Here is a 24,823-nt window from a genome sequence, read left to right on the forward strand (position 1 = left end):
CTGGGGCACATGTGCAGAGGAAAGCTGGGGAGTGGGGGGGTGGNATCAAAAACAGGGACTCCAACTAATGGGGTGTAAGCTCCTAACGATTATGATTTGGAGCCCCCAGAAGGATTGGACTTCCTACGAATTTGTCTATGGCTTTTATTTTTTTTAATTTTTTAATGTTTTATTTATTTTTGAGAGAGAGAGAGAGAGCATGAGCAGGGGCGGGTCAGAGAGAGAGAGGGAGACACAGAATCCAAAGACAGGCGATAGGCTCTGAGCTGTCAGCACAGAGCCCGACGCGGGACTCGAACCCACGAACCGTGAGATCATGACCTGAGCCAAAGTCGGATACTTACTTAACGGACTGAGCTACCCAGGCGCCCCATGTTTATGGCTTTTAAACCATGCTCCTTGGGAGTGATGCCAGCTGTGGCCCAAGTAGGGCACATTCAAAAGGCACCTCTTTTCCTAGGACTCAGATGTGAACAAATCCAACCCCATGGGGGCAGCCTGCATACTCAGAATGGCCCATCTTCCGGGATGTAAGCCAAGCCTTCCTAGTAGAACAGCAGGGTGAAGGGCCCTCTCTCCCCCAAGGACAATTCTGTGCAGGAGGCTGCCCACTCGTCTCTTCGCCCAGGTCATTGTCCCCTCAGTGGGTAAGGCTGGGGGCCAGGCCAGAACAGAAATAAATATCCAAAAGCTCTTGGGTGAATCACCAGCAGCTCTCGCCCCCCTGGGCTGGACCCTGCAACCCTGGAAAGAGCCCTTTCACAGGAAGGCAAGCGTCACAAGAACTGTTTCCTGTCCCTAGTGACAAATTTGGCCAATCAAAGCTCAAGCCCTAGACAATTATTCAGATAAATTTGAATAACCTCACATGGGCAGTTAGGTTTATTTCGTTGTAACCCAATTAGGCTGAGTTTTTACGCTGCTTGGATTCATAGGTACGCACACTGATGAAGGAATTTGAATACGTGACTGGCTGCAAGGGAGACTGTGGTGTTTGACAGATGTTTCCAAGTCAACAAATGTCCTATTCTCCAGAAACAGCCAATGACACAAGATAATGTTAGCTAGTCGTGATAAGGGGGGAAAGCAAGACTTAAATTACGTATCACATAAATTCTGTGTTTCTACCATCATTCTATTTCCCTTTTTCCTTCTCTCTCTGGAGCCATGTAATTAACTGAATATAAAAATTGATAGAAAATACACCAAAATATTCACACTAGCTACTTGTGGTTGATGGGACTATGGGTGACTTTTGCTGCCCTATTAGAAATTTTTGCTATTTCAATTTTTTTCTAAAATTACGTTCAGTTAGCCTTCGAGGTACACCAAACTATACCAAAATGTAGCTGTTTTAAAACAAGGAACAGGAAACGTTATTCCTCACAATTCTGTGGGTCAGCGGGCTGTTCGTTGGGTCAAGGCCGGCTGGTGTGTCTCTGTAGTCACCCATCAATCAGCAAGCGAGGCTGGGTCAGGGTGGCCTAGTGTCACCAAATTTGAATTTCTTGTGATCGGCAGGTTGGTTGTTTTCAGGGCTTGGGGTGGTCCAGGCATCTCTAAACAGAGTCATTGTTCACTTTCCGTGGGCCGGCCAAGAATCATCATGTGGTGGTCTCAGGGGTCCAAAGAGCGTAAGGAAAGGCCAAGTCCTACCGCCAACACCCTTTCCAAGCTTCTGCCTGAGTCACACTTGCTCCTGTCCATCGGCCAGCGTAAGCAACCTGCCAACCCAAGATGGTGGGGTGGAAGAGACCCTGCCCCATGGAGCAAAGGCCAGGCACATGGGGGGCGGGGGGGGAGAAGGGGAAGCCATGGCTGTGTGGGAAGACACACATGACCTTTGACATCAGGAAGGAAGAAGCTCATTCTTACAGAAAAGATAGAAGACATTTTTGTCAAGAGATTTGGGATTTCGGTGCCCCGTGTTTATGCCTGTGAATATGTTAAGCCACACAAGGAGAGAAGTAAGCTTGCAGATGGAATTAAGGCTGACCTTAGAATAGTGAGATTATCCTGAATTTTCTGGGTGAAGAGGCAGGGGGATTGAGGTTTTGCAGAGAACTGAGGAGGGGCCGTGGGCCAAGGAGTGTGAGTGAGCTCGAGAGGCCGCAGGTGGCCCTCAGCTGACAGCCAGCAGGGACGCGGGGACCCCAAGGGAACCCACACACAAGGAACCGACTTCTGCCAATAGACTGGATGAGCTTGGAAGTGGATCCATCCCCAAAGCCCCCAGAAAGGAATCCAACCTTGCAGACACCTTGATTTTCTCCTGGTGGGACCTATACCAGACTTCCGACTTACAGAACTTCCAAATAGTAAATTGGTGTTGCTTTAAGTTTGTGGTAATTTGTCATAATGGCAGTAGAAAACTGATACAAGATTCAGGATAAAAAATTTAGAAACCATCTAATAGCACAAAGGAAGGAGGGAAGCAAAAGACACCTATACTATTGTTACAGTGATCACATTTGACTTGAGATATATTTTTATCTATTGAGCTATCTTAACCTGGTTTCAAAGCATTTTACAAATTTTTTTTTTTTTTGGTTTTTATTTAACAGATATCAATAGTATCCTGTGCCAATAAGCTGCTTTTTCCGTCCCCGAAAACAGAAGTTTAATCAGATCTTAGAAGTGTTCACGTAGAGGTCACGCAGGATGTGGGAACCCAGCAGTGGCGGCCAGGAGCTGCTTTCTGAAAGGGAGGGGGGTCTTGAAGAGTGAGTAGGAGTTTGGTAGGTGAAGACACTTAGGGTGACTTTCCCAGTAGGAGGGACAGTGTGGACAAAGATGTGGAGGAGAGAGACCAGAGCACGCTGCCTGCAGCGTCTAGTCTACAGGGTACAGCAGGGGCAGGGAGGGGCAGAAGGCAGGCTGGGGTCAGACCCCCAGGGACCCTTGACGCTGCTGTGCTTCAGCTCTGGGAAAGCAATCTCTGAGACGTTCTTCTTACCCGGGTCCCGTCACTGTTTCCTTCAGGAGATGCCTTGTGGGCAACTGGCACAGGACTTCCCTGTGAAAAAAGGCTGCAGGTGGGGCGCCCGGGAGGCTCAGTCAGTTAAGCGTCCCAACTCTTGACTTCAGCTCAGGTCATGATCTCCCCGTTTGTGAGTTCGAGCCCCTCTCCCCGCCCTGCATTGGGCTCTGGGCTGACAGCATGGATTGGGATTCTCTCTCTCTCTCTTTCTCTCTCTCTCTTTCTCAAAATAAATAAAAACAAACTTAAAAAAGAGAGAGAGAGAGCAAGCTGTGGTTGTTACTCCAGGGAGGATCTGGGCAAACCGGATTCTCCTAGAACAGTGCTCCAACACCAGAAAACCATGTTCAGTGACAGCGGCTCTAGTACAGTCCTTACCTGGAAGCCTCTTTGGAAAATGGAGATCATTCGAATCTCTTGACAACAAGTCACTGCAGAACGAAATCACTGACAGGGACATCAGCACGTTTAATTACTACCAACTTACAAGCGAGTTTTGGCAGAACGACACACTTCCTCCGGTACCACGTGCCCACCGCACACGTTCAGCAAGCGTGTGGCGTGGCGTGTTTTCTGGTCTGGGTTTTCTCGTAAAACCTCTCTGCTGCCAAGCAGCTGCTTAGATGGGCAGCAGACGGCTGCGTGCGGGGTCCGTGTTCCTCCTCGGGGACGCAGGTCGGGCAGTCAGGGACCCTTTGCACGTGTTCCCTCCTAGCCCATCTTTGCCGAGAGCATCCGTGCTGGAGTTCACTCTGTCTTGCTTGCTCCCAGGCAGAAGGTGGGAAGAACGGGGTCTGCTCACGACAGTTCTAAGACTTGCTATCCCGGAATAATGAAGTCATTCCCAGTCTTGTCTCCGCACTGGAGGGGATGAGTCAGGTGGAGCGAGAGCCTCCTGCGTTTCCCTAGCGTTGCATCTTCCCAAGCTGCGGAGACAGAGGAAGGCTGCTAAGACCCTGGCTTTCTCTGGGGCCCCAGCGTGTTCTCTCTGTCCGCGTGTCACGCTGTCTGCAGACCCAGGCCCGAAACCGTAGATCGCTTTCTCCCGGCCTCTTCCCTACACCCGCCTGCCTCCTAATCCAGCCCTAATTCCACCTGGGCGCTCTGTCTGCCGCCCTTTAGAACATCAAAGAACAGCTGCTCGCTCGGACATAATGGTCGTCTTTGTTACCCCAGAAGGACTGGAACCTTTAAAATGTCACTTCCCAGCAGCCTTCATTCGGTGTAAGTGAAACTGATTTTAAAGTTAAAGCTTGCACTCAGAGGTTTAATTCCTGGGGATTGTATCTCTCTCTGCCTTTCCGCTAGTTTGGGGCTGACATTCTGACACAGACATATAGGGCTCTCTTGGAAATCCAAAGACTCTGGCAGTTTCTAAATCTTTCCTACCTGAACTTAAAGAAAGAGGCATCTCTGAGGATGTGCTGCCACTGTGACCGAGCACTTGGGCATCGAGAATATTCACTGTTCTTCATGATTTCCTGGTCTCTTCAAGCCACAGTATGTTTGTGCTCATCTTAGAAATGATTGTTGTCGTGAGACTGAATGAATCATTGGAGAGAGGGACTGATTCCTTTCCTGGCCTGGACTGGCATTCGTGAGAGTGACCCCTGCAAGTTTTCCCGCTCTTCGGAGCAGTAGGCTCAGGCTGTCACCTGCTTGGGAGGCGGAGCCTGCATTTCTTCTGGACGCCAGCGAGGAGGCTGGCAAAGAATCGCGTCTGGCTTTTCCAAGTTGATGCTAGGCCCTGCCATGGCTACACACAGCTGAACTGCCACCCAGCAAACTGGAGACGTTGGGAGACAGTTACCCTTGACCCAAAGGGCACTAGGGTGTGGGGCTACCCAGCCTCGAGGGATAGGAAAATGAAAATGACCCATTGCACAATGTTAAAATGAACATTTTCCCCCCAGGTCGGTGACCACTGTTTCTGACAGTTGACCTGTTCAGAGACGAGTCTTCACTATCCGGTGCTGGTGGCTCTGATTGCAACCAACTCGCCCCTCCCCTGAACCCCACCCTACACGTACCCCACCCCCAGGCTTAAAGGCCCAAGAGTCCCCATCTGCTTTTTTTTTTCTCTCTTTACCTCCAAGGCTTGGCTCAGGGGGGCAGAGTGTTCTCTTCATAGGGCCACTTCTAGCTGATGCAGTGGCTTCTGGAATGATTCCAAGGACGCATGTGGGCTTAGTAGGAGAGAAGGCAGCCATTGGTTATGCAATGGCCTTGCACAGGGAATGAGGAGAAAGTTAGGTCCTTTTTGCAGGCCCCAGAGGAATCTCTCTGTGTTCCCTGTCCCTGTTAGAGGGGTTTCTGGCAAGTGGTGTTTGAGGGTCCCACGTCTACCTGGGCTCCCTCACCTCAGCAGGAGAGGTGAGCCTTGCCGGTAGACCAGATGGCTTCCCCATTTAGTGGGGCTTCTTTCTCAAGGGTTTTAGTAGAGCCTTTTCAGGATGACTCCCCCTACACACACCCCACCCACCTGAACCCTTAGTCTGTAACACTGCCGTTCTTTCCCAGTGGTAACGTGTACTTCACACATGACTTAATGAGTGTGTAAGATTTCTTCAAATGGATATAACGAGTTTCCACAGCCAATTTCTCTGTTGTTGGACGTTTGGCTCACTCACATTTTTTTCCTCTTAAAAAGAATACTGAAATTAAATTTCTTTCATAATGCCCTTTCAAAACTTCAGAAGTTTCTAGAATTCTAGCAGTAGGATTGTTAATTCCAAAAAAACCTTTTACAGCTTAGATATGTATTTCTAAGTTGACTTCAAAAGAGTTGTAGCAATGTATTGTCCAGACAGTAATTATTTTTTGTTTTTATATGAGAGAGAAGGAGAGACAGAGCGTGCGTGTGCACACACAAGTGGGGGAGGGGCAGGGGAGAGGGAGAGACCATCTTAAGCAGGCTCCATGATGAGCGTGGGCTCCATCCCACCACCCTAGGATTACAACCTGAGCCGAAATCAAGAGTCGGATGCTCAACCAACTGAGCCACTCAGGAGCCCCCACACAGTAATTTTTAGAATTACTTTAAAAATTTGAGAGGTAAACAATTGTGTCTTAAGATAACATAAATTGTTTTTATCTAATTACAAAGGTAAAAAATTTGGAACATAAAAAAAGAATAAAAATAACACATTAAGGTCACTATTTCCCAGGAGAAGATGATCTCTGCAACATACTATCAAATAGTTCAGAAAAAGTAATATATACAGTTTTACATGTGTGATGTCAGAAATGTGCGATGTGTGTATACTTGTGCATGTGGAGAGGGAGGGAGAGAATAGCAAAGTAAATGTGGGTGGTAAAATGTTAACACAGTTGGTGAGTCTGGGTAAAGGTATGTGAGCATTTCTTTGTACTATTCTTGGGATTTACCTATAATTGTGATTCTATTTTAAAATATAATGAATAGGGGCGCCTGGGTGGCTTAGTCGGTTAAGCGTCCGACTTTCGCTTAGGTCATGATCTCGCGGTTCGTGGGTTCGAGCCCCGCGTCGGGCTCTGTGCTGACTGCCAGCTCAGAGCCTGGAGCCTGTTTCAGTCTGTGACTCCCTCTCTCTCTGACCCTCCCCTGCTCACGCTGTCTCTCTCTCTCTCTCCTAGAAATAAATAAAAACATTAAAAAAAAATTTAAAAAAAACTATTAAAAGAAAATAAAATATAATGAATAGATTTGGGATTATATACTTTCCGGGGATGTTTCCCTCTGCATAAAAACACTGCTTTCTGCCCATTCAGGGTTCCTATTAGTTAGCTCTTTAAGCAGCAGCTTCATAACCTCACGCTCTACCATAAATATGTTGCCATGACCTTGGTACATCATCTTATGGATGTAAGCAATTTCCTTCCTGTGTAACTTTTAAGTTGTTTCCAATTTTTCACTATTAAAACCAGTATTTCAGTAAGTGTCCCTGGACACAAATCTTTAATCACGTCTTTGATAAATCTCCTTCCCAGGATGGGCCGCTAACACAAATTGCCACCTGCCGCTAGACAGGTTCCACGAATCCACTGGACATTCAGGGCCACAGCTTTGTAGATGCCAGAAACAGAATCCTGTTCCAGGCAGCTCAGCGGGAAGCGGGCTCTCCTGTGGGCTTGTGGAGGGTTTCGGGGCTCCAGATGCAGGAAGCAAAGCCTGGCATCATGGACCTGCCTGGAGTGACTCCTTTTTGCATCCATTTCCCAGCTCCATCCACTCTCAGTAGGCTGGTGGCTTCTCTGCAAAGCTCTGAGTTCTCACCCTCCTTCACTGGCACCCAAGGCAGACATTGATTCCCGGGGGCGTCCACTCTGGCTTCCGCTTCAAGACCGCGTAGTTGAGCGGCTCTCCATGGTTGTGCAGGTGGGCTAACATGAGCAGCAGGTGCAGTGTGGACAGAGGACAGATGTCCTACAACTGAGCAGGACCAAAGAGGCCATGGCCCACGCCTCGAACTCACACTGTTCCCTATGCATTTTACTACAGTTTGCTTTTACTCTTACTCTTAATTTTTTATTTTACATTTATTTGTTTTTGAGAGACAGAGTGAGACAGAGCGTGAGAAGGAGAAGGGCAGAGAGAGAAGGAGACACAGAATCTGAAGCAGGCTCCAGGCTCTGAGCAAGTGTTCAGCACAGAGCCCCATGCCAGTCTTGAACCCGGTGAGATCATGACCCGAGCGGAAGTCAGCCACTTAACTGACTGAGCCGCCCAGGCGCCCCCTTTTACTCTTACTCTTAAAAAGGAAAAATGGAAAATTTGATAGATCGAAACATTTCATGATTTCAATTGCATTTATTTGAATGCTTGTTCCTGTTCAGCATTTGTGCACATTTCTTGACCATTTGTCTTTCTTCTGTGAAAGGCTTGTTCGTGTCCCACCTCCATATTTCTACAGAATGCCCTTCTTCCTTCACTGACCTGTATGAAGCCTTTATGAAGGACATCTTCCTTTGGCATAGAGCTCACATATCTGTCCCACTTTTCACAGCGTTTACCGTACCTTTTGACATTCAGCAACCTCTCATTTTTGTACAATCGCATCTAAGTGGGTTTGTTTTGTTTCGTGTTTTTTTTTTTTTTTTTACAACAGCTCCACAATCCTGGAGATGCCTCCTCCTTTCCTTTTGCTAGAAAGGCTTGCCTTCCACGTGTTCTGCACCGCACTTCCTCTCGCTCCACCCACGCGGTACCAAGCACAGCACCCCAAGTAGGTGCCCAGTCAATATGCGGTTACCTTTGACGCGAGTGAAGGGTAATGAAAACTCTTTATGCTGTAATGATTTTGAACCTTATTTGCAATGCTGCAAATGGGAATTCAAGAAGCAGTGTCCTAAACGGTACCCTCGTGTGTCTCAGAGGATCTGGGTCATTGAATTCAAACCGTATGTGGGGACTGCCTTTCCCAGGACTGTCTGTTCAGAAGGCGGTGGAGATGAGCTGCCTTTCCAGAGCCTGGGAGCCCCGTGACAGGACCAAATGAAGGTTGAAATCAACATCTTCCTTCTCTCCCTTCAGAGATTTGGATGATGATGTGTTCCTTCTAATGTGAATGATTTCTGAAAATTCATAGAGCTGGGAACACGGGGTTCATCCATGAAGAGCAGCATCAGTGCCTTGTGTTAAAGTGGAAAGTGGTGTCCACAAGCCCGAGCTAATGATCGGTACCGCAAATCTGCTCACGATGTCTTTAAGCACATACGTGGAGGCAATAATAAAATCATTGCACGGGGCCTCGCTACGCCTCCAGGACTTTGGATCTCGTTTTAGAAGGTGCCCACAGAAAACAAAACAAAACAAAACAAAGCACCACGTAGTACGTTTCTAAGCACAAACCTGCTCCCACAGCGCTCCTGTGGGTTTTTTTTTTATTTTGGGGGCCAATCTCTAGTTTGAAATCTTGCGTTTTTGACAGAATTATTGTTGACCCCTGGACTACAACATTGTGAACTCTCTCGGTCATAACACATCAACATCTATAGAATTGTCTCTTTCACCAACGGTCAAGAGAAAGGGAACCTGGGTTTTCTAAGTAAAGTGTCCAGAGAAAAACCAATATGTGTATTGCACAGGTTATGTTGTTAATAATGCATTTTTAGATGAAGTTAATATTTTATGGGCTATTAATAATATATGCACTTGGGGTAATGCATATATTCCATAGAAGGAAGAGAAAGTGATAAACCTGGAATCTCACATCTTTGTACCACACTATAGTTGTGATTTATATTTGACGAAAACTCGCCATTACTTTGTATCAGGGATAAAGTTTCTTCACTGATGTAACCTGGAAAGTTCAGAATTCAGAGGTTCGCTTCTGCTTCTGGCTGAGATTGCTGTGGACAGCATGCCCTCCCCTCCCTACCCATCATGCACTTCAGTCACAGCACTGAGCACAGTCCATTGCCAACATGTGGGCTTTGAGGCATCAAGCTGGGGCACGGGAATGGCATTCATGATGCGTCTCCATGAGAAGACTGTCTCACCTCTTAGAACATTGTTTAAACTTCACGGCAGTTTTTGTTCAGAACTGGAAGGGGTCTGTCTCTCCCATTACCTTTGGGTTTGAAGAGATAACTTAGGCAATGCTCACTTTCCCAGATGGAGCAAGCACAGAGGAAGACAAGTGAGGAACAGCTGGTGAGGCCCAGATGTACTGAAATCCTGGCTGGTGACACTGAGATGACGACGTCCTGATGCCCATGGGTGCCAGGCTCCCTGCCGGCTGTTGTGGAGGAGAAGCAGAGCACAGCCGCTGGCCCAGGATGTCCTCGGTCTAGCTGGAAAGGCACATTATTGCATCCTTCTCACGTCAGGAGAAACCTACTTAATTCCTCCACAGTCTGCAGCACCTGACATCTCACTGCCAAGGATGCAAGTATCCACAGCAGTTATTTTCTGTTTTATTTCTCTGAAGCTTTGAAGCATCCTGTTCCGTAACTTAGGTCTGATGGAGTTCAGAACATGCAGTCTCCAAATACGGCGTCTTACCATGTTTTAAGCATATGTTAGGCTGACGGAATTTGAGAAATGCAGGTTCAGGGAAGACTCCCTGACCCCCCTTCTCCCTGAAGCAGCCGTAAGACCCCCGGGGGAGAGGTGATTCCCGCACCTGGAAGAAGGGAGAGGCCTTATCTCAGGAGAGGAGGGACATCGAGAGGATCCTGAACGAACCAGCTTTGCTAAGTGTCCTGCCCTTTAGTACCCTGGGCTCACACACCATTCTTGGGGCCGCCATGTTTTCCCATGGCAGCCCCCTCTTCGTCAGGTTAACCATTTCTTCAAGCGTTCCTTCCCTGACTACGGCCCACGTGTCACGGAACCTTTACATTAAGTAACTGAGCCTGCTTGTCTCCTATGAATCTGTTTTCTGGCCTAGCCAGGGACCCCAAGAGGGTAGAAGATAGCTTCTTTCCTCCAGGAGGGGGCGGGGCACAAGCCTCTTTGGTGTCAGCGAAATTGCATAAACTGTGAGTGAAATTTCATCTGAAAGCATGTCTTCACTCTTCGGCCCATTCATGCATGTGCAGCACACGGGCAGCATAGAAGCTTGGGGTTGTTCTGGAAGGCGGCAGGTATGGTTTCCACCTCAGCCCCAACCCACCAAAATGGATACCCTGGGCAGGTAGCACCCCCTGCCTGGGACTGTGCTCGCTCGCGCTGAATGGTGCTTTGCCACGGTCCCGGCACACCAGCGCACCTCTCTTGATATGGACACCAGCTCTGGGGAGCGGCGGGAACAATGTTACCAACATTTGGGGGGGGGCCTCATCTTTCTGCTCCGAGCCCCTGCCCTGTAGAAGGACCAGATGCGAGATAGGATGTGTGATCCTTTGCTTCTTAAAGTACAGCCCTCTCACGATGCTGGGTGGGACTCTGGTATTACAAAAGAAGCTTTTTAGCTGTGTCCAGTCCCCCAAACAGGTCAGTTTCTTCAGCTGATGCTCAGTCGGTCTGTTTCAGAGCTGCAGGAAACAGACCTTCACCGAGAGATAGATGTCTGTCTGCCTCAAGATGGTCCCAAAGGGGTTTTTCCAAGAGTGCTTCTGGAGTGATAATATTCCATTCTTAACTGACCTGGAAGTTCTTTCTTCTTCTTAACAGGGACACACTGCAGCCCCAGCTCCTATTAAAAGGAAGCCAGTCCAGAACCCCCAGCCTCCACCTGCTCCCCACCTACCCCCCACTTCCTAGGGCCATTCTGAGGGTAAAGAATGTGAAATGGGCATGCTTTGTAATTGGGTAGATTTTTTGCCTCAGAAAGATAAAAAGATGGAGGCATCTCAGAAAATGAAGAGAGACCACTGAACAGCATTGAGCCCTAAAGCCCACTCTCCTGACATTTCAGGAGACAGCGGTCTTGAAGCCAAGCTTTGTGGGGGAGGAGGAAGTAACTTTCTAAATTCCTTGAGTTTCATGAGCATATTACGCACTCTGCCTACGGGACTAGATCCCGGAGATTATACACCAGGCACAGAGAAAACCTAGGAAATGAAATCACTTCCTCTAGGTGAGGCAGAGGAAGGGTTTTCATTTGCTTCTCCAGCGTGTTTCCAGACCTTTCCAGCAGGCATGCAGGAAGGCAGCAGGAAGTTCCTGATTCTCTGTGCCTAAGAACACGAAAGCAGAGCCCAGTCAGCAGGGAGAAGCGGCCAGCTCAAGCTGAGAGCGGGCACACGCTATAGACTGGGGTAGCAAGTGCCAGTAGCGTGGGCATAGAATGGTGTGGTCGCAGAGGATGGCAAGGGTCCTGTCTTAGTCCACTCGGGCTGCCACAAATATCACGGGCTGGGAGACTCGCACAACAGAAATGGCGCACAGTCCAGAGGCTGGGGGTTCTAAGATTGAGGTGCCGGCCAGCTATGTTTCACCTGGAGGCTCCTGGCTTCCCGACAGCCACCCCTCTGTTGTGTGCTCAAATGACCACTTTATGCATTTTATGGGATGGAGTGCAAGCTTTCTGGTGTCCCTTCTTTCAAGGACACTAATCCAGCCCGATCATTCTCATGGCCTCGCTTAGCCTTAATTACTTGCTTAGATGCTCTATCAACAAATACAGCCATACAGGAGGTGAGGGCTTCAGCACGTGAATCTGGGGTCAAACACAAACATTCAGTCCATAACAGGTCCTTAAGGTCTGAGGACCCTGGAAGCAGACCTGAGACCAGGTCTTACTCTTCCCTGAACCTGTCTCATGCGTATAGTTGAGACATGAGATACACATATCAATAAACTTCTGTTCGTCTTTCTCTTATTGTCTTTTGTTACAAGCCTCAGATGAGAACCTGGGACAGAGTGAGGAAACCTTCTCCTTCCCTACAGCATAAAGCACATGGCAAGAGTGTGGCATGTGGTCAGCACTCAAGAGAAAAACATTCCAAGTCATTATTTTAAGAGACATTTGAATGGGGTCCTGCACTCAGCAGGTTTCTGTCCAGATCATCGTCTGTTTGGAGGCTGCTCATGACTGACCAATCAGAAACCACTTCATGTGTCAGGGGTCTGGGAAGAGGGGGAATCCCACCTAATCGCTGAGAATTAGGGTTGAAACAGCCCAATCTGAAACAAAGGCTTCAAGGGATTTCAAGGATCCAAATCAAGTCCACCATCTAGAAATACCAGTGCCCATACATCTGGTTTAATCTACACAAAAATATTTGTGATCCATTGGAGAGACGCAGGCTCAGCCTTGCTAATGAAATGTCACAGGCTACCAAAATCCCAGAAAACCCTCCTGAATCATTTTGTCATTCTGATTTAACAATCGCTTCGGCTGAGAGAACAAGACTTGGAATTATAATTATGTCAGCATATAATAATTAAATCCGCCTAACCAGCCTTCACCGTATACTTTTCAACAAACACAAGCACAAAAATTCTGTACGTGCAGTCAGCAGATTTCAACGTTAAGGACATATTTGGCAACACGTAGTCGTTAAGTGGACCGTCATCACGAATTCCTTTGGTATCCGCGTAATAACATCAGTCACAAGGAACCATCGTGGATACAACGCATACTGTGGTTTTATTTCCTTATAAATCGGCAGCAGTGAAAAGATTTATAATTTCCCTCTCACTGACATCAGTGGGCAAGGAAGCAGGCAGCCTCGTTGGCTTTGATGAGAGGGTATTACACATCGTATGTACTTAACACGGGTGACGGTTGTAATATCTTTTCCCTGATGTCAGTTACAGCTGCCGTCCCATTTCAGCGAGGTCAGGAAAGCACAGACACCCAACAAAGGAAGCAAGCTCTGAAAGTCATCAACAGGATGCTTTTTCCCCTATGTCTTTCATAAAGAAAGACTGTTTCATAAAAACAGATTTAAACAAATTCATGACTGTTTTTCTCAGCTGCAGTTTAGACCAGAAACTTCATTCTCTTCCGCTGTAGGCTTTGATAAGAATAAGCCAGCATTTTTGAAGATCCTAGAGGCAAGTAAAGGCTCTCCCTTCCTCCCTCCCCTGCTCCAAGCTCCCGATGTGCTGAGATCTGAGAGAAAGGCTGCTGCTTGAAGTCACGGTGAGGCTGCAGCGTGACAGGTGACAGAAGCATCCAGAATGTGGACGTGAAAACCTTCTGTGGGAAGTGAGAAAAAAAAATGGCACTTTTTCAACGCCTCCTCTCTAAGACCCACACCCCAGACAACTACCTCAGACAGTCTCTTGGGGTCTCAGGATCAGAACTGTGCCTGAGGCAGCCGGCTGCCTTGAAAAAGAAAAAACAACCCAAGATTCTAGGGGAGACTTGCCAAAGTTGTTGCTAGGTTCCATGTGGAGAAAACATTTGCGTGAAGGAGCCCGCCACTCCGGGGCGAGCCGCCCGCCGGCGAGGAGAAAGGGGGCCCCGTGGAATCCCGTGGAATTTTCTGACAGCCTGGCTCTCCCAATGAGCTGGGAGACGTCCTGGCAGCTCGGGACAGACAGAGGAGGAGAAAAATCTGGAGAGATTGCCAGAGGGCTTCAGTCCTTGGTGCGCTTCCCAAAGGCTGCTGTTCAGAGAGACACCGTGGGCAACTAACCCTCAAGCAGCCACGAAGTACACAGAACATACAAGCATCTGGTGATAGACTCATTTTAGTCACTTCACATATCATTTCCTTTGCTTTTAACGTGCACGCCAACGCTCCCACACAGAGCCACCGTGAGTCACTCCTATGCCGCGGACTCACTTCCTCAGCCCAGAACGCCCGTGTCCCCGCCGTCGGGCAGCCTCCTGCCAGGCGACCCCATGCCCCTGTCCTTCTGTATCCGTCCAGCCTCCTACTCAGGCCATGGGTCATTTGATGCCGCTGGAGACCAGGTCTGCTGCCTGCGAGTTTTCCACCTAGCGCCGAAATTGGAGGACTGCCTAACGAACAGCATTTTCAACGGCTCTTCAGCAACTGGTGTTTCACAAATAGTTCTTTCAAAGAGCCTCGTTTCATCTGAGCAAGCATTTGCTGACTCACTCGGGGAGCACACAGCTTCCAGGAAGCTGGGTTGGCAATACATGCTGGCTAAAAAGACCAAGGCAATTGTTTTTCCATTATTCCATTACCAGCTGGCAGAGAGGATAAATACCAAAATAGGAATTTCTCCTTCGACATGAAGTCACGTCGACCACAGTGAGACACGCCGGTCCTGTTACGGGCTGTCCATCTCAAGGGATTTCCAAAGCCTTGGTTCGAGCTCGCGGATATCGGCCACGAGTCTTCAGCTCCCGCTACCTGGAGAGCAGTTCCACGCCAGAACCCAAAGTGCGCTCAGTGGTGAAGAAATCAGCTCCAGGGGCGCCTGGGTGGCTTTAGTCAGTCGAGCGTCCAATGTCAGCTCAGGTCATGATCTCCCAATTTGTGAGTTCAAGCCCTGTGTCGGGCTCTGTGCTGACAGCTCGCAGCCTGGAGCCTGCTTTAGATTCTGTGTCTCCCTCTCTCTCTGCCCCTCCCCTGCTTGTATTCTGTATCTCTCTCTCTCTCTCTCAAAAATAAACATTAAAAAAAAGTCAGTTCCAGAAAAGAATTTGATCACTGAAGTTACAAAGGTAGATTCTACTTAGACTTTCAAAATCATTAAAGTCTTTCCTGAGGTCTGATTTTAATAAGAGAACCCATAAAGCGGGCAACCCATTCCAAGAGAAATATAAGGAATGGCTGTTATGATTCAAGCCTTTTCTTCCATAGTTATTACAACATTATTGTGTTTCTGTTATAACCTTATTAAAACAGAAAGGAAATGCTAGATATCTGAAATTTACTCATCAGCACTACAAAGCAAACTAAAATAAGAGGAAAAAAAATTTAGTTTAGCAGAGACCAGGATTTTTTATGTAGCTTTGTCCTGAGCCGGGTGTTTAGAGAAAGGATCAGACATCACAAATTCCTACCCAGAACTCCACCTCAGGGCTCCTTAGTTAAAAAGTGTCCTCAGAAAGGGGCACCTGGGTGGCTCAGTTGGTTAAGCGTCTGACTTTGGCTCAGGTCATGATCTCATGGCTCATGAGTTCAAGCTCTACGTCAGGCTCTTTGATGACAGTTCAAGGCCTAGAGCCCGCTTTGGATTCTATGTCTCTGTCTCCTCTGCCCCACCCCTACACATGCTCTGTTTCTATCTCTCTCAAAAATAAACATTTAAAAATTATTTAAAAAGAAAGAAGTGGCCTCAGAAAAACATCATTCAGGGGCGCCTGGGTGGCTTAATCGGTTAAGCGTCCGACTTTCGCTTAGATCATGATCTCGCGGTTCGTGGGTTCGAGCCCCGCGTCGGGCTCTGTGCTGACTGCCAGCTCAGAGCCTGGAGCCTGTTTCAGAGTCTATGTCTCCCTCTCTCTCTGACCCTCCNATCATTCAATGGTATTTGGTTGATCCCAAGTTGACTTTTACTTATTGTTTATCTATATATTTTTTTAAGTTTATTTTTATTTATTTTGAGAGTGAGCTAGAGAGCAAGCATGGGAGGGGCAGAGAGAGAGGGAGACAGAATCCCAAGTAGGCTCTGCTCCATCAGATCAGAATCCCAAGTGAGGCTCCAACTCACAGACATGAGATCATCACCTGAGCCAATGTCAAGAATAGGACACTTAACCGACTGAAGCTCCCAGATGCCCCAGACTTACCATTTATATTTTAAGACTTGGCATCAGGTTTGCAAAGGGGGTAAAGCCCTTCATGGGTGACTTTTGGAAGGTGGATCCATCTAGAAACTCTGAGACATTTTGTTGTTAGGTGACATAAACCCAGTTCTCAGAAAGTGTCAGAGAACAGTCTAGAAGTGGTTGGACCCCAAGTTTAAAATGATTGGTTAGGAAAAGCTTTTGAAACTCTCTGAAGATATTAAAGAAAAATAAGAAAAGGTGTGGTAGGATCTTTCCCTGAGAAAGACCGTCCTGAACTAACATAGATTTGACTTAAACTATTTAAAAGAGCACTAAAGGGGGGCGCCTGGGTGGCTTAGTCGGTTGAGCGTCCGACTNGAGCACTAAAGATATAACTAGAAATTCAGTGTACCATCTTGGAAGTTCAAGAAAGCTGGAATTAACCTTAAGAGGAAGCATCAACCATGCTGTTGAAATGTCTCTAGGAGAAGAGCTTGAGAGAAAAAGTGAGTTTGCAAAGCATCCTGTTTGCAGGACTGACCGTTGCCACGGCAATCCGCAAAGTCAATGGTCCTTCAGATGCATCTCAGCACCAAGCCGAGGGATGATGGTATCGAACAACTCATGGCCCCTGCACCCACGGGCTCCTGAGGACACCCCGGCCTCCCCTTCTGCGTCTGAGTGACCAGAAACACTGGGGGTGTGCTTGCTTGGGGCCAGGCTCACTTCGCTTCTGAGCACCTTCGTCACACTGCTGAGTCCATTCCCATAAGGACCCTGTGAGAAGTTGTGGTTTTCTCCATCGTATGGGTGAGGACACTGAGGCTGGGGAAGGAGCCGGCAGGCCAGAGCTTGCTTGCGTTCTCTTGCCCTCGCAGAGCTGCCCTTCTTGTCTGCTCTGTTGAAATGAAACTTGGGGCGCCTGGGTGGCTTAGTCGGTTAAGCGTCCGACTTTCGCTTAGGTCATGATCTCGCGGTTTGTGGGTTCGAGCCCCACGTCGGGCTCTGTGCTGACTGCCAGCTCAGAGCCTGGAGCCTGTTTCAGAGTCTGTGTCTCCCTCTCTCTCTGACCCTCCCCTGCTCACGCTGTCTCTCTGTCTCCTAGAAATAAATAAAACATAAAAAAAAAAAAAAAGAAATGAACCCGAGCCCTCTGTCTTCCCTCTGCTTGCGGGCACAAGGCCAAGCTTTGTCGGTAAAGGAGACGGAGGCTCCGCAGGGGAGAAGGGTGCTGCTCTAGGCCTGGGACCGTTTGCTCAGCAGCTCCTGTGGGCTGGGCTGCGGCTGCTGCCCCAGGACCCCTCGGCGGCACTGCAGCAGAGGAACATGGCTCCCCGCGCGTCGTAGAGATCCGGCTTCTGGCAAGTTCCAGAGGGAGGATTTTCAACAAGATCCGTCAGCAGGGCACCACACGAACGCCTGTCACCTGCAGAGCCACGATCAAGCCTCTGCATCCTACCTGCTCCAGGGTCACTGCTGTCCCACCCGCACCCCTTCACGTTCCCTCCACGTCTCACTCACAGATCCCACGTTACTGCAGTCCCGCCGTGGTAAATAATTACAGACATTATGCTTCCCCGCCCAAGTCCAAGTTACTGTGTGGCTTCTCTCTCCCGACTGGATCCAGACCGACGCCCTTGCCTGAGGGCCCAGACCCGGAGCAGTGCGGCCAAGACCTGAATCGGGCGTCTCCCGACCCTGTTCCCTCGTCTCCGCCAGCAGGTTCTGGTCCAGTGTTGCTGTTTCGTCGCCTCCACAGGCAGGTTCTGGTCCGATGTCACCATTCTGTCGTCTGTGCCGGCGGGTTCTGGTCCAATGTGCCCAAAGGACAAAGCGCCAGTTCGGCCCGGAGGGCAGGGCAGAGGGGAAGGTGTGAGGAGGGATGTGGAGTCTTTAAGCAGTTTTCCGGCAGACCCAGAAATGAAAGGCGTTCTAGAAGGAGGGACGGTGTGTGCAGTGCTGGGAGGAAGGATGGGGCGTGGCGTCTCCCAGGCCTGCTCTCCCCGGACGCCCTTCCTCCCCGGGGCATCAGGGAGCACGGGGCTCCGGACCTGGGTGCTGTGGCCCTAAGAGGGGGTCAGAGGCCACTTCTCACTGACTGTCATCCATAGCGGCTGCTCGGTTCATAACGTGGAATACGTAACAGAGCGACACTCCAATTTTTGTAATAACTGCATTTATTTCCACTTTTGATAAAAACTAGTTAGTACTTAGCTCCCCAAACACACATTTGTAAATACTGAACAACGTCAGTGTCGGAAGGCCACAGGGCAGAGCCGGAGCCATCACCCCAGTTTTAGCGACATGGCTGCCCCTTGTTTCGGGAGGAGGGGGCTTCACGGGAAACGCTGACATCATCTGTGATGTTTTCCCACCAATTCTGCTCTTGTGGCTTCTGTGGACATCGAGTCTTTTCCTAGAGCAGCACTCAGAGTGGGGCGGGGTAGTGAGGGTGCTTTGGCCACCCCAGGCCACAGAGAAACAGGATCCACGTCCCCCGGCCTCTGGCAAAGCACCCCCTTCCTTCCAAGGTCAGCTTCTAGCATTCTGCAGCCCAGACAGCCACGGAATTTTTAAGCCTACTGGGTGCTGACCTGGAGTTTGCAGAACTGGCAAAAGTTGGGATTGATACTTAAAAAGTGATAGATTTGGGTCCCAAAAATTTGCTGGGGGAAAAAAAACACAAAAACCCAAACCCTGGGGTCTAAGCCTCTGTGAACGTCTAAGGCCTTTCTGCCTTGGTGGAAATGGCGGGTATGAAAATCAGAAGCTAAAGGTAAAATCCAAAGTGGAAAAATGAAGGGACTGTGCCTGGAGGCTTGCATTGCGCTGGGCACCCCTCAGCAGTCTGGTGACCCGTTTCGTCAAGGGTTACTGTTTATGTGTGGTTTGGGTAAGCAATTCAGGAAGCTAGGTTTTCCTTTCTGGAAAAAAAAAAAAAAGCAAAAATAAAATAAGTGTTTCGTATCACGAAGATGATGCTACATTTAATGGTTGACCCAGCGTTTGAAGCCATCCCGGGTCCAGGTAGGGAGTTGGCAGGCGGCCTGTGTGTTTAGACTGCGTTCCTTTGAAGGAGCTGGTCCAGTAATTGCTAGGGAAGCAGGAGACAAACATGTCAAGTTCAGGTTCAGCATCTGCACCACACACGCGTCACACCTGCTGGCGGCCAGGCCATTACCTTTTTGAAGACTTCAGCACGGAGCCTGTTGCTCTGTAAGATCACTCTTTTCTTTTGTTCTTCTTTTTTCCTTTTAACTTCCGGCAAGTTATTATAGATTCTGAAACAGATTCAGAAAACACGTGGAATGGCAGCAAAACAGTGTGCGCCCGCGGTGGGGCTGTGTCCTGTCTGGTCGGCAGACTCTCCCACTGCAAGGAGGGGGCCAGGGGTGGAGGGGCCATCCTGGGGCTGGGAGGCGCCTGACCCAGGGCTGCCCTGACCATCTCCGTCTCCAGAACGGGCTGCGGAGGCTGGGACAGGACCAGCCGCAGGGTCCCCCGGGGGCCAAGCTGAGAGGCCAGCTGTGGGAGTGGCAGTGCCTTCTTCACCCACCCCCACTGTCTAAGACATGCTTGTATAACGTGGGAGAGTCCAAACCCACCGCTTTGCCACTCCGTGTAAACTTGCCCTGGATATGATTTTGCTACACTTTTTTTTTTTTTTAACCTTCCTGTGACTTAGAAAAGGAGCAGCACATACGTGGGAGTGGCAGGAATTATATTGGAATGACACGCACATAAATGTGTATTTACCTCTTAGCCTAATGCCTTCCTAATTAAACTGCTTCCAAATACGTCTCGGGCATACGTATTATGCTCTTGTCCTGGTATAAAGTTAGGCGTTTCCAAGTGACAAGTGGGGCCCAAGAGACCTTCTTCTGGATCCTTCTTTCCCAGCCCCTAACGGGAGCTGTTTGCGCATCGATGCCGAACAGTATTTCTGCGAGGATCCAGAGACACGGCAGAAGGACTGGGCTTTTGGGGTGCTGGATGCATAGCATGTGGAAAAACACCTTTTTTTTCAAGTTCTTTCACGTTTGAAAGCCAGACAAAATTTAATAGGTTCCACTGTTAAAATAATAGTCGACGAAGTATAAAAATATTAATGATGACAAAATTAGAAGGCGACACGATCTTGGTTATCGTGCACCAGGCTAATCACCTGACGTGAATGTTCTCAATCCTCATGACATTGGACAGGCACGTAGCATCCTTCTTCCAGAGGAATGAGGAACGCCAGCCCCAGCGAGGCGGGGAGACGCGTGTCAGGTGGGCTGGGCTTCGAACCTTGGTCTGTCCATCTCTACACAGCACTGCCCCCAGACCATGGAGCATAAAGGGTCTGGGAAATGCTTATGCTGTTGACGTAGTTTGAATGAATAAATGAACGTATTGTTTGCATATCCAGGGACTATTCTGGAAAGGGCCAGGGAGAGGACTGTCCCAAAGTTCCACAGTGGAAATCTATTCAGATGCACAGAGAGCATCTTCCTGACCATCTGAATCATGTGGGCAATTTAAGACAAAAATTCCTAGGTCTCACTCCTAGAGCTTTGGCAGTATTTTGTTAAAAGGACTTCCTAAAGGGGCTCCTAGGGGGCTCAGTTGGTTAAGTGTCCGACTTCGGCTCAGGTCATGATCTCACAGTTCGTGGGTTTGAGCCCCGCGTTGGGTTCTGTGCTGACAGCTCAGAGCCTGGAGCCTGCTTCAGATTCTGTGTCTCCCTCTCTCTCTGAGCCCTCCCCTGCTCGTGCTACCTCTCTCTCTCTCTCTTTCTCTCTAAAATAAATAAAACATTAAAAAAATTTTTTTTAAAAAAGAACTTCCTAAATAACTTATGGTATATCCATACAATGCACCACATGGCAGATATTTAAGCGAATGAGGAAAATCATCTGTATTTGCATCTTTTGACACAGAATGACTTCACAGACATATTATAAAGTGAAAAAAGGCTATAATAATACATATATTATTTTTCCATATATGTAGTGTGATGCCATTTGTGGTTAAAAATTGGATAGTCGTGGATGTACAAATAAAAGTCTATCTTTAGGCAGAGAAAGGCCGGGAAGGATACGTAGATGGCTGATAACTGTGGGTCTCTGGAGAAAGGCCTGGGTGTAGGGAAGTGATGTGGGAGAGAAGACCGTTGGTCATAGGGGACTGTAGCCTTATCTCCACTGTTTGACTTTTTAAGATGAAAATGTAATTGAACAATAAAACTAATAACAAAGAATACAAAAGAAAAGAAAGCTCCGGTGTGACCGTGGGTGGGTGAGGTCTGAGAGCCAGGGCCAGATCCCACTCAGGGCACAGAGTGTAAACCCAAGCACTGACTCCTTCCAGGGGAAGAAGCTTCACCTTGCTTGTGTGTCCTCTCTGAACCTCGGTTTCCTTTTCAGGAGAACCTGAACAATCCTGTCCTCCATGGATGCTGCTTTGAGATCTATTATTATTATTTTTTTAAATATTTTTATTTATTTCTAGGAGACAGAGAGAGAGAGAGAGAGACAGCGTGAGCAGGGGAGGGTCAGAGAGAGAGGGAGACACAGACTCTGAAATAGGCTCCAGGCTCTGAGCTGGCAGTCAGCACAGAGCCCGACGCGGGGCTCGAACCCACGCACCGCGAGATCATGACCTAAGCGAAAGTCAGACGCTTAACCGACTAAGCCACCCAGGCGCCCCTGAGATCTATTATTTTAACTGCAAGGCCCCATAACAATGGTTTTGGGTTTGGAGACAGGGAGGGAAAGAGTTGGCTGAATTTTTTCACTAAACTGAAAAAGGAATACTTTTGGCATGAGGTATACATAGCTCTACACTTCTAAAACAGCAAGTCCAAAAACCCAGTGGCCTTATAAACCCCCAGCTAGAAGGTGGTGAATCAGGTCGCTGATGGGATGGACCCCTTCTCCTTGCTCGTGCTTTTTCACTTACAAAGGGGTTCCCTGCAGATGACCAACGTGACCTAATTATCACAGAAAGAATACAATCATGGTGAAAGCAGAAATCTTGCACCTGGGCTGCGGCGCAACACACCCTTCTGATTTCAGCGGTTTCTCTAAGCACACTATCAGTTTGGTTTAATTACTATAGTTCCTCCTAGTGCGAGATACTTCATTATAAACAAATGACACTTCACTTGCATGAACTTGGCCATCATTGCTGGGTTATTACATTTTGGTGATGAGGCCGGGGCTCAGGAAGACCGGCCCCCTTTGTGGGCGTCAGGTTGGTGAGAATTGGTAGAGGCCTAGAGTAGCAACTGGCCAGACAGAACAGGGAGAGTTTGCGGACAGCAAGGCCAGGAAGCCCACCGGGGATGGGAGACTGGGACACCACGCCAGCGCGCGGCCCTCTGTGGCTTTGCTGGCTCCCACACGCCGGTGGCCTCCAAGTCTGGACTCTTCCTCAGGCTCTGCTCCTGTCAAAGCCTCAGGGCAAACCACCTCTCTCCCCCTCATAAGACTACCTTCAAAGGTGCACAGCGACCAGCAGCACCTGCCCAGAGAGGCGAGGAGAGTGTGCAGAAGCGTTCCTGTTACGGGCCTGGGGACCCCTCAGAGACCAATTACTGGATCGGTTCTGATTCCGAGACCCACCGCTTCCCTAAGGCTTTTCCAAGAACGGCATTAACATTCAGAAATGCAACTGGACAAATGCACTTCTTGTAGCCAGCTTTTCAATTCATGGCCACGAAGACCTCAGCCCTTAAAGGTAGACCCAGAATTAGTGGCCCCTCTGGGCAGCGCGTGGATGCGTCGGCCACCCCTCCGCCATCTCCCCCCACCTTTTTCGACCTCACGCAATCACCAAGTACCTTTTAGATCGCATGTGCATCTCCTTCTCTGAAATGTACCTTTCTTTGGGTTTGAACAAGTTATCTGGAAAGAAACGGAAAGAGGGTTAATTTCAGAGGGTGTGGCTATTGCACGTTTCTAGAGAAACATTATGGGAAACCCAGTACACACTTTGCTATCGATCCTCAGTCTAAGCCCCGTCCTGTTACAAATACTGCAGCGCTCAGTGGGCGCTCATATACCATAAACAGTTACACTGAAACTGAGCCAGCAGGTTGGTCCTGATGACAGTTAAACACAGACGTGAAGTACAAGGTCAGCGTCTCACATACTTTGTGGACAGGGACTCCTTTGCCGGCTTCATCTAGCAACATTCATAGTGTGCAGGGGATGGTGCCAAGGTGGCCCTAAAATGTGTGTCAGGGTCATCCTGGGTATGCGGCCCTGGGTGTCCGGTCATATCACCCACAAAAGCTCTCCACACCAGGGTTTTGGTACCTCTGAGGATAAGGGGGTCTCCCAGCTATCACAGAGCATTTTGAGAGCAGGGGTTGACACAAGTGGGGCCCTCCCTCAGGGACATTCAGCCTCTGCATCCATTCCAATGGAGGAACACCCCTTTTCAGAGTCAGAAAGGCAATGGACGACAACATTGTAGGAGTGCCTGTCTAGTACCCTTTGAGAAAGTACATAGTGACTCAAAATTACTATGAGTCTGGAATGTTTTTCAGTGTAAATACGTATTACTAATTACAATGATGTTTGTAGATTAAAAATGGTACATACTTATTTAAAAGTTTATTTATTTTAAGAAAGAGAGAGAGACAGACAGAGAGGGAGAGAGGGAGAGCACACAGGAGGGGCAGAGAGAGAGAGGGGAGAGAGGGAGAATCCCAAGCAGGCTCTGCACTGAACTCACGAACCATGAGATCATGACCTGAGCTGAAACCAAGAGTTGGATGCTTAACCGACAGAGCCACCAAGGTGCCCCAAAAGCAGTATGTATTCTTTGTAAAAATAGTGTATATATACCTTTGTGCAATAACTCACATTCCCGCGATGCTCTCAGCCCTATAGATTAGCCAAGAGTTCGTCACACAAAAATACTCTTGGGGTATGTGTTACATGGACTTACATCTGAGAAGTCGCCACACCTTCCAAAACACCTACATGGTGACCAGCTCACCTCCTCCACTGGGCATAAGCAGACATACAACTCAGCATCCTAGCTAAGCATCATGGAGTTGAAAGGGGCTCCCTGGCAAAGACCCCTTGTGTCTCTATTAATCTCCACATGGATCTATCCCCTCACTCAGCAGAGCCACGCAAGACTTCTCAGGCTTACAGATTTTTCCGTGAATATACACAAAGCGGGAGGTGGTGAAGACAAGGAAACTAACAAACTTGTCCCCTCTGGAGAAAGAAAACACTGGTACTGATTTACAAACTGGAAACAACACAGTGGCTGAGCTTGTACTCTGGCTGGTTATTTAACATAAAAGAAAAAATGGCACCATTCCTTAACTTCAAAGGTCAGACTCAAGGAAGAAATGGGAGAGGAGTCAAAACAATCCGAAGAATGTTCCCAGCTAGGGGGAAATGCCCCCAGTGTTTGGAAAGGAATGAGAGAGAGGAGCAGCCAACTGTACCATGAAGATTTCCAAGGTGCCTCCCGGCGCCCACCCTTGGCTTTTGCTACAAGTAGGACCGGGGCAGAGGGGAGAGCCTTGGACACATCCCAACGACTTTCCCAAAGAAATGGGTGGCACCTTAAGGTGGGCACTGGTGTGACTGCTTGGAGACTCCCACTCAGGCAAGGAGAAGGTGCCTCTACAAAAACTTAGACTCAAATCTGGATTAGCATCTCCTCAGGAGCTGCTCAAGAGTCAAGCGAGGCCGGGGCGCCTGAGTGGCTCAGTCGGTCAAGTGTCCACTTTCGGCTCAGGTCATGATCTCACTGTCTGTGAGTT

At 48.6% G+C, this 24,823-nt stretch overlaps 1 protein-coding gene across 1 annotated transcript in view; it reads right to left on the reverse strand.

The window, feature by feature from the left end:
* Positions 1-18,975: 18,975 nt before the first annotated feature.
* CUNH10orf90 (chromosome unknown C10orf90 homolog) overlaps positions 18,976-24,823 on the reverse strand; it is a 226,865-nt gene continuing 221,017 nt past the window's right edge. Inside the window, exons 9-10 of the mRNA XM_077762975.1 lie at positions 19,229-19,328; positions 18,976-19,141 (exon numbers count right to left, since the gene is read on the reverse strand). Of these exons, the coding sequence (XP_077619101.1) occupies positions 19,103-19,141; positions 19,229-19,328 (139 nt within the window). The 3' untranslated portion in view covers positions 18,976-19,102. The remainder of the gene's footprint in view (positions 19,142-19,228; positions 19,329-24,823) is intronic.

Source organism: Crocuta crocuta, unplaced genomic scaffold (genome assembly GCF_008692635.1).
Source record: "Crocuta crocuta isolate KB4526 unplaced genomic scaffold, BGI_CrCroc_1.0 scaffold466, whole genome shotgun sequence".
NCBI lineage: Eukaryota > Metazoa > Chordata > Mammalia > Carnivora > Hyaenidae > Crocuta > Crocuta crocuta.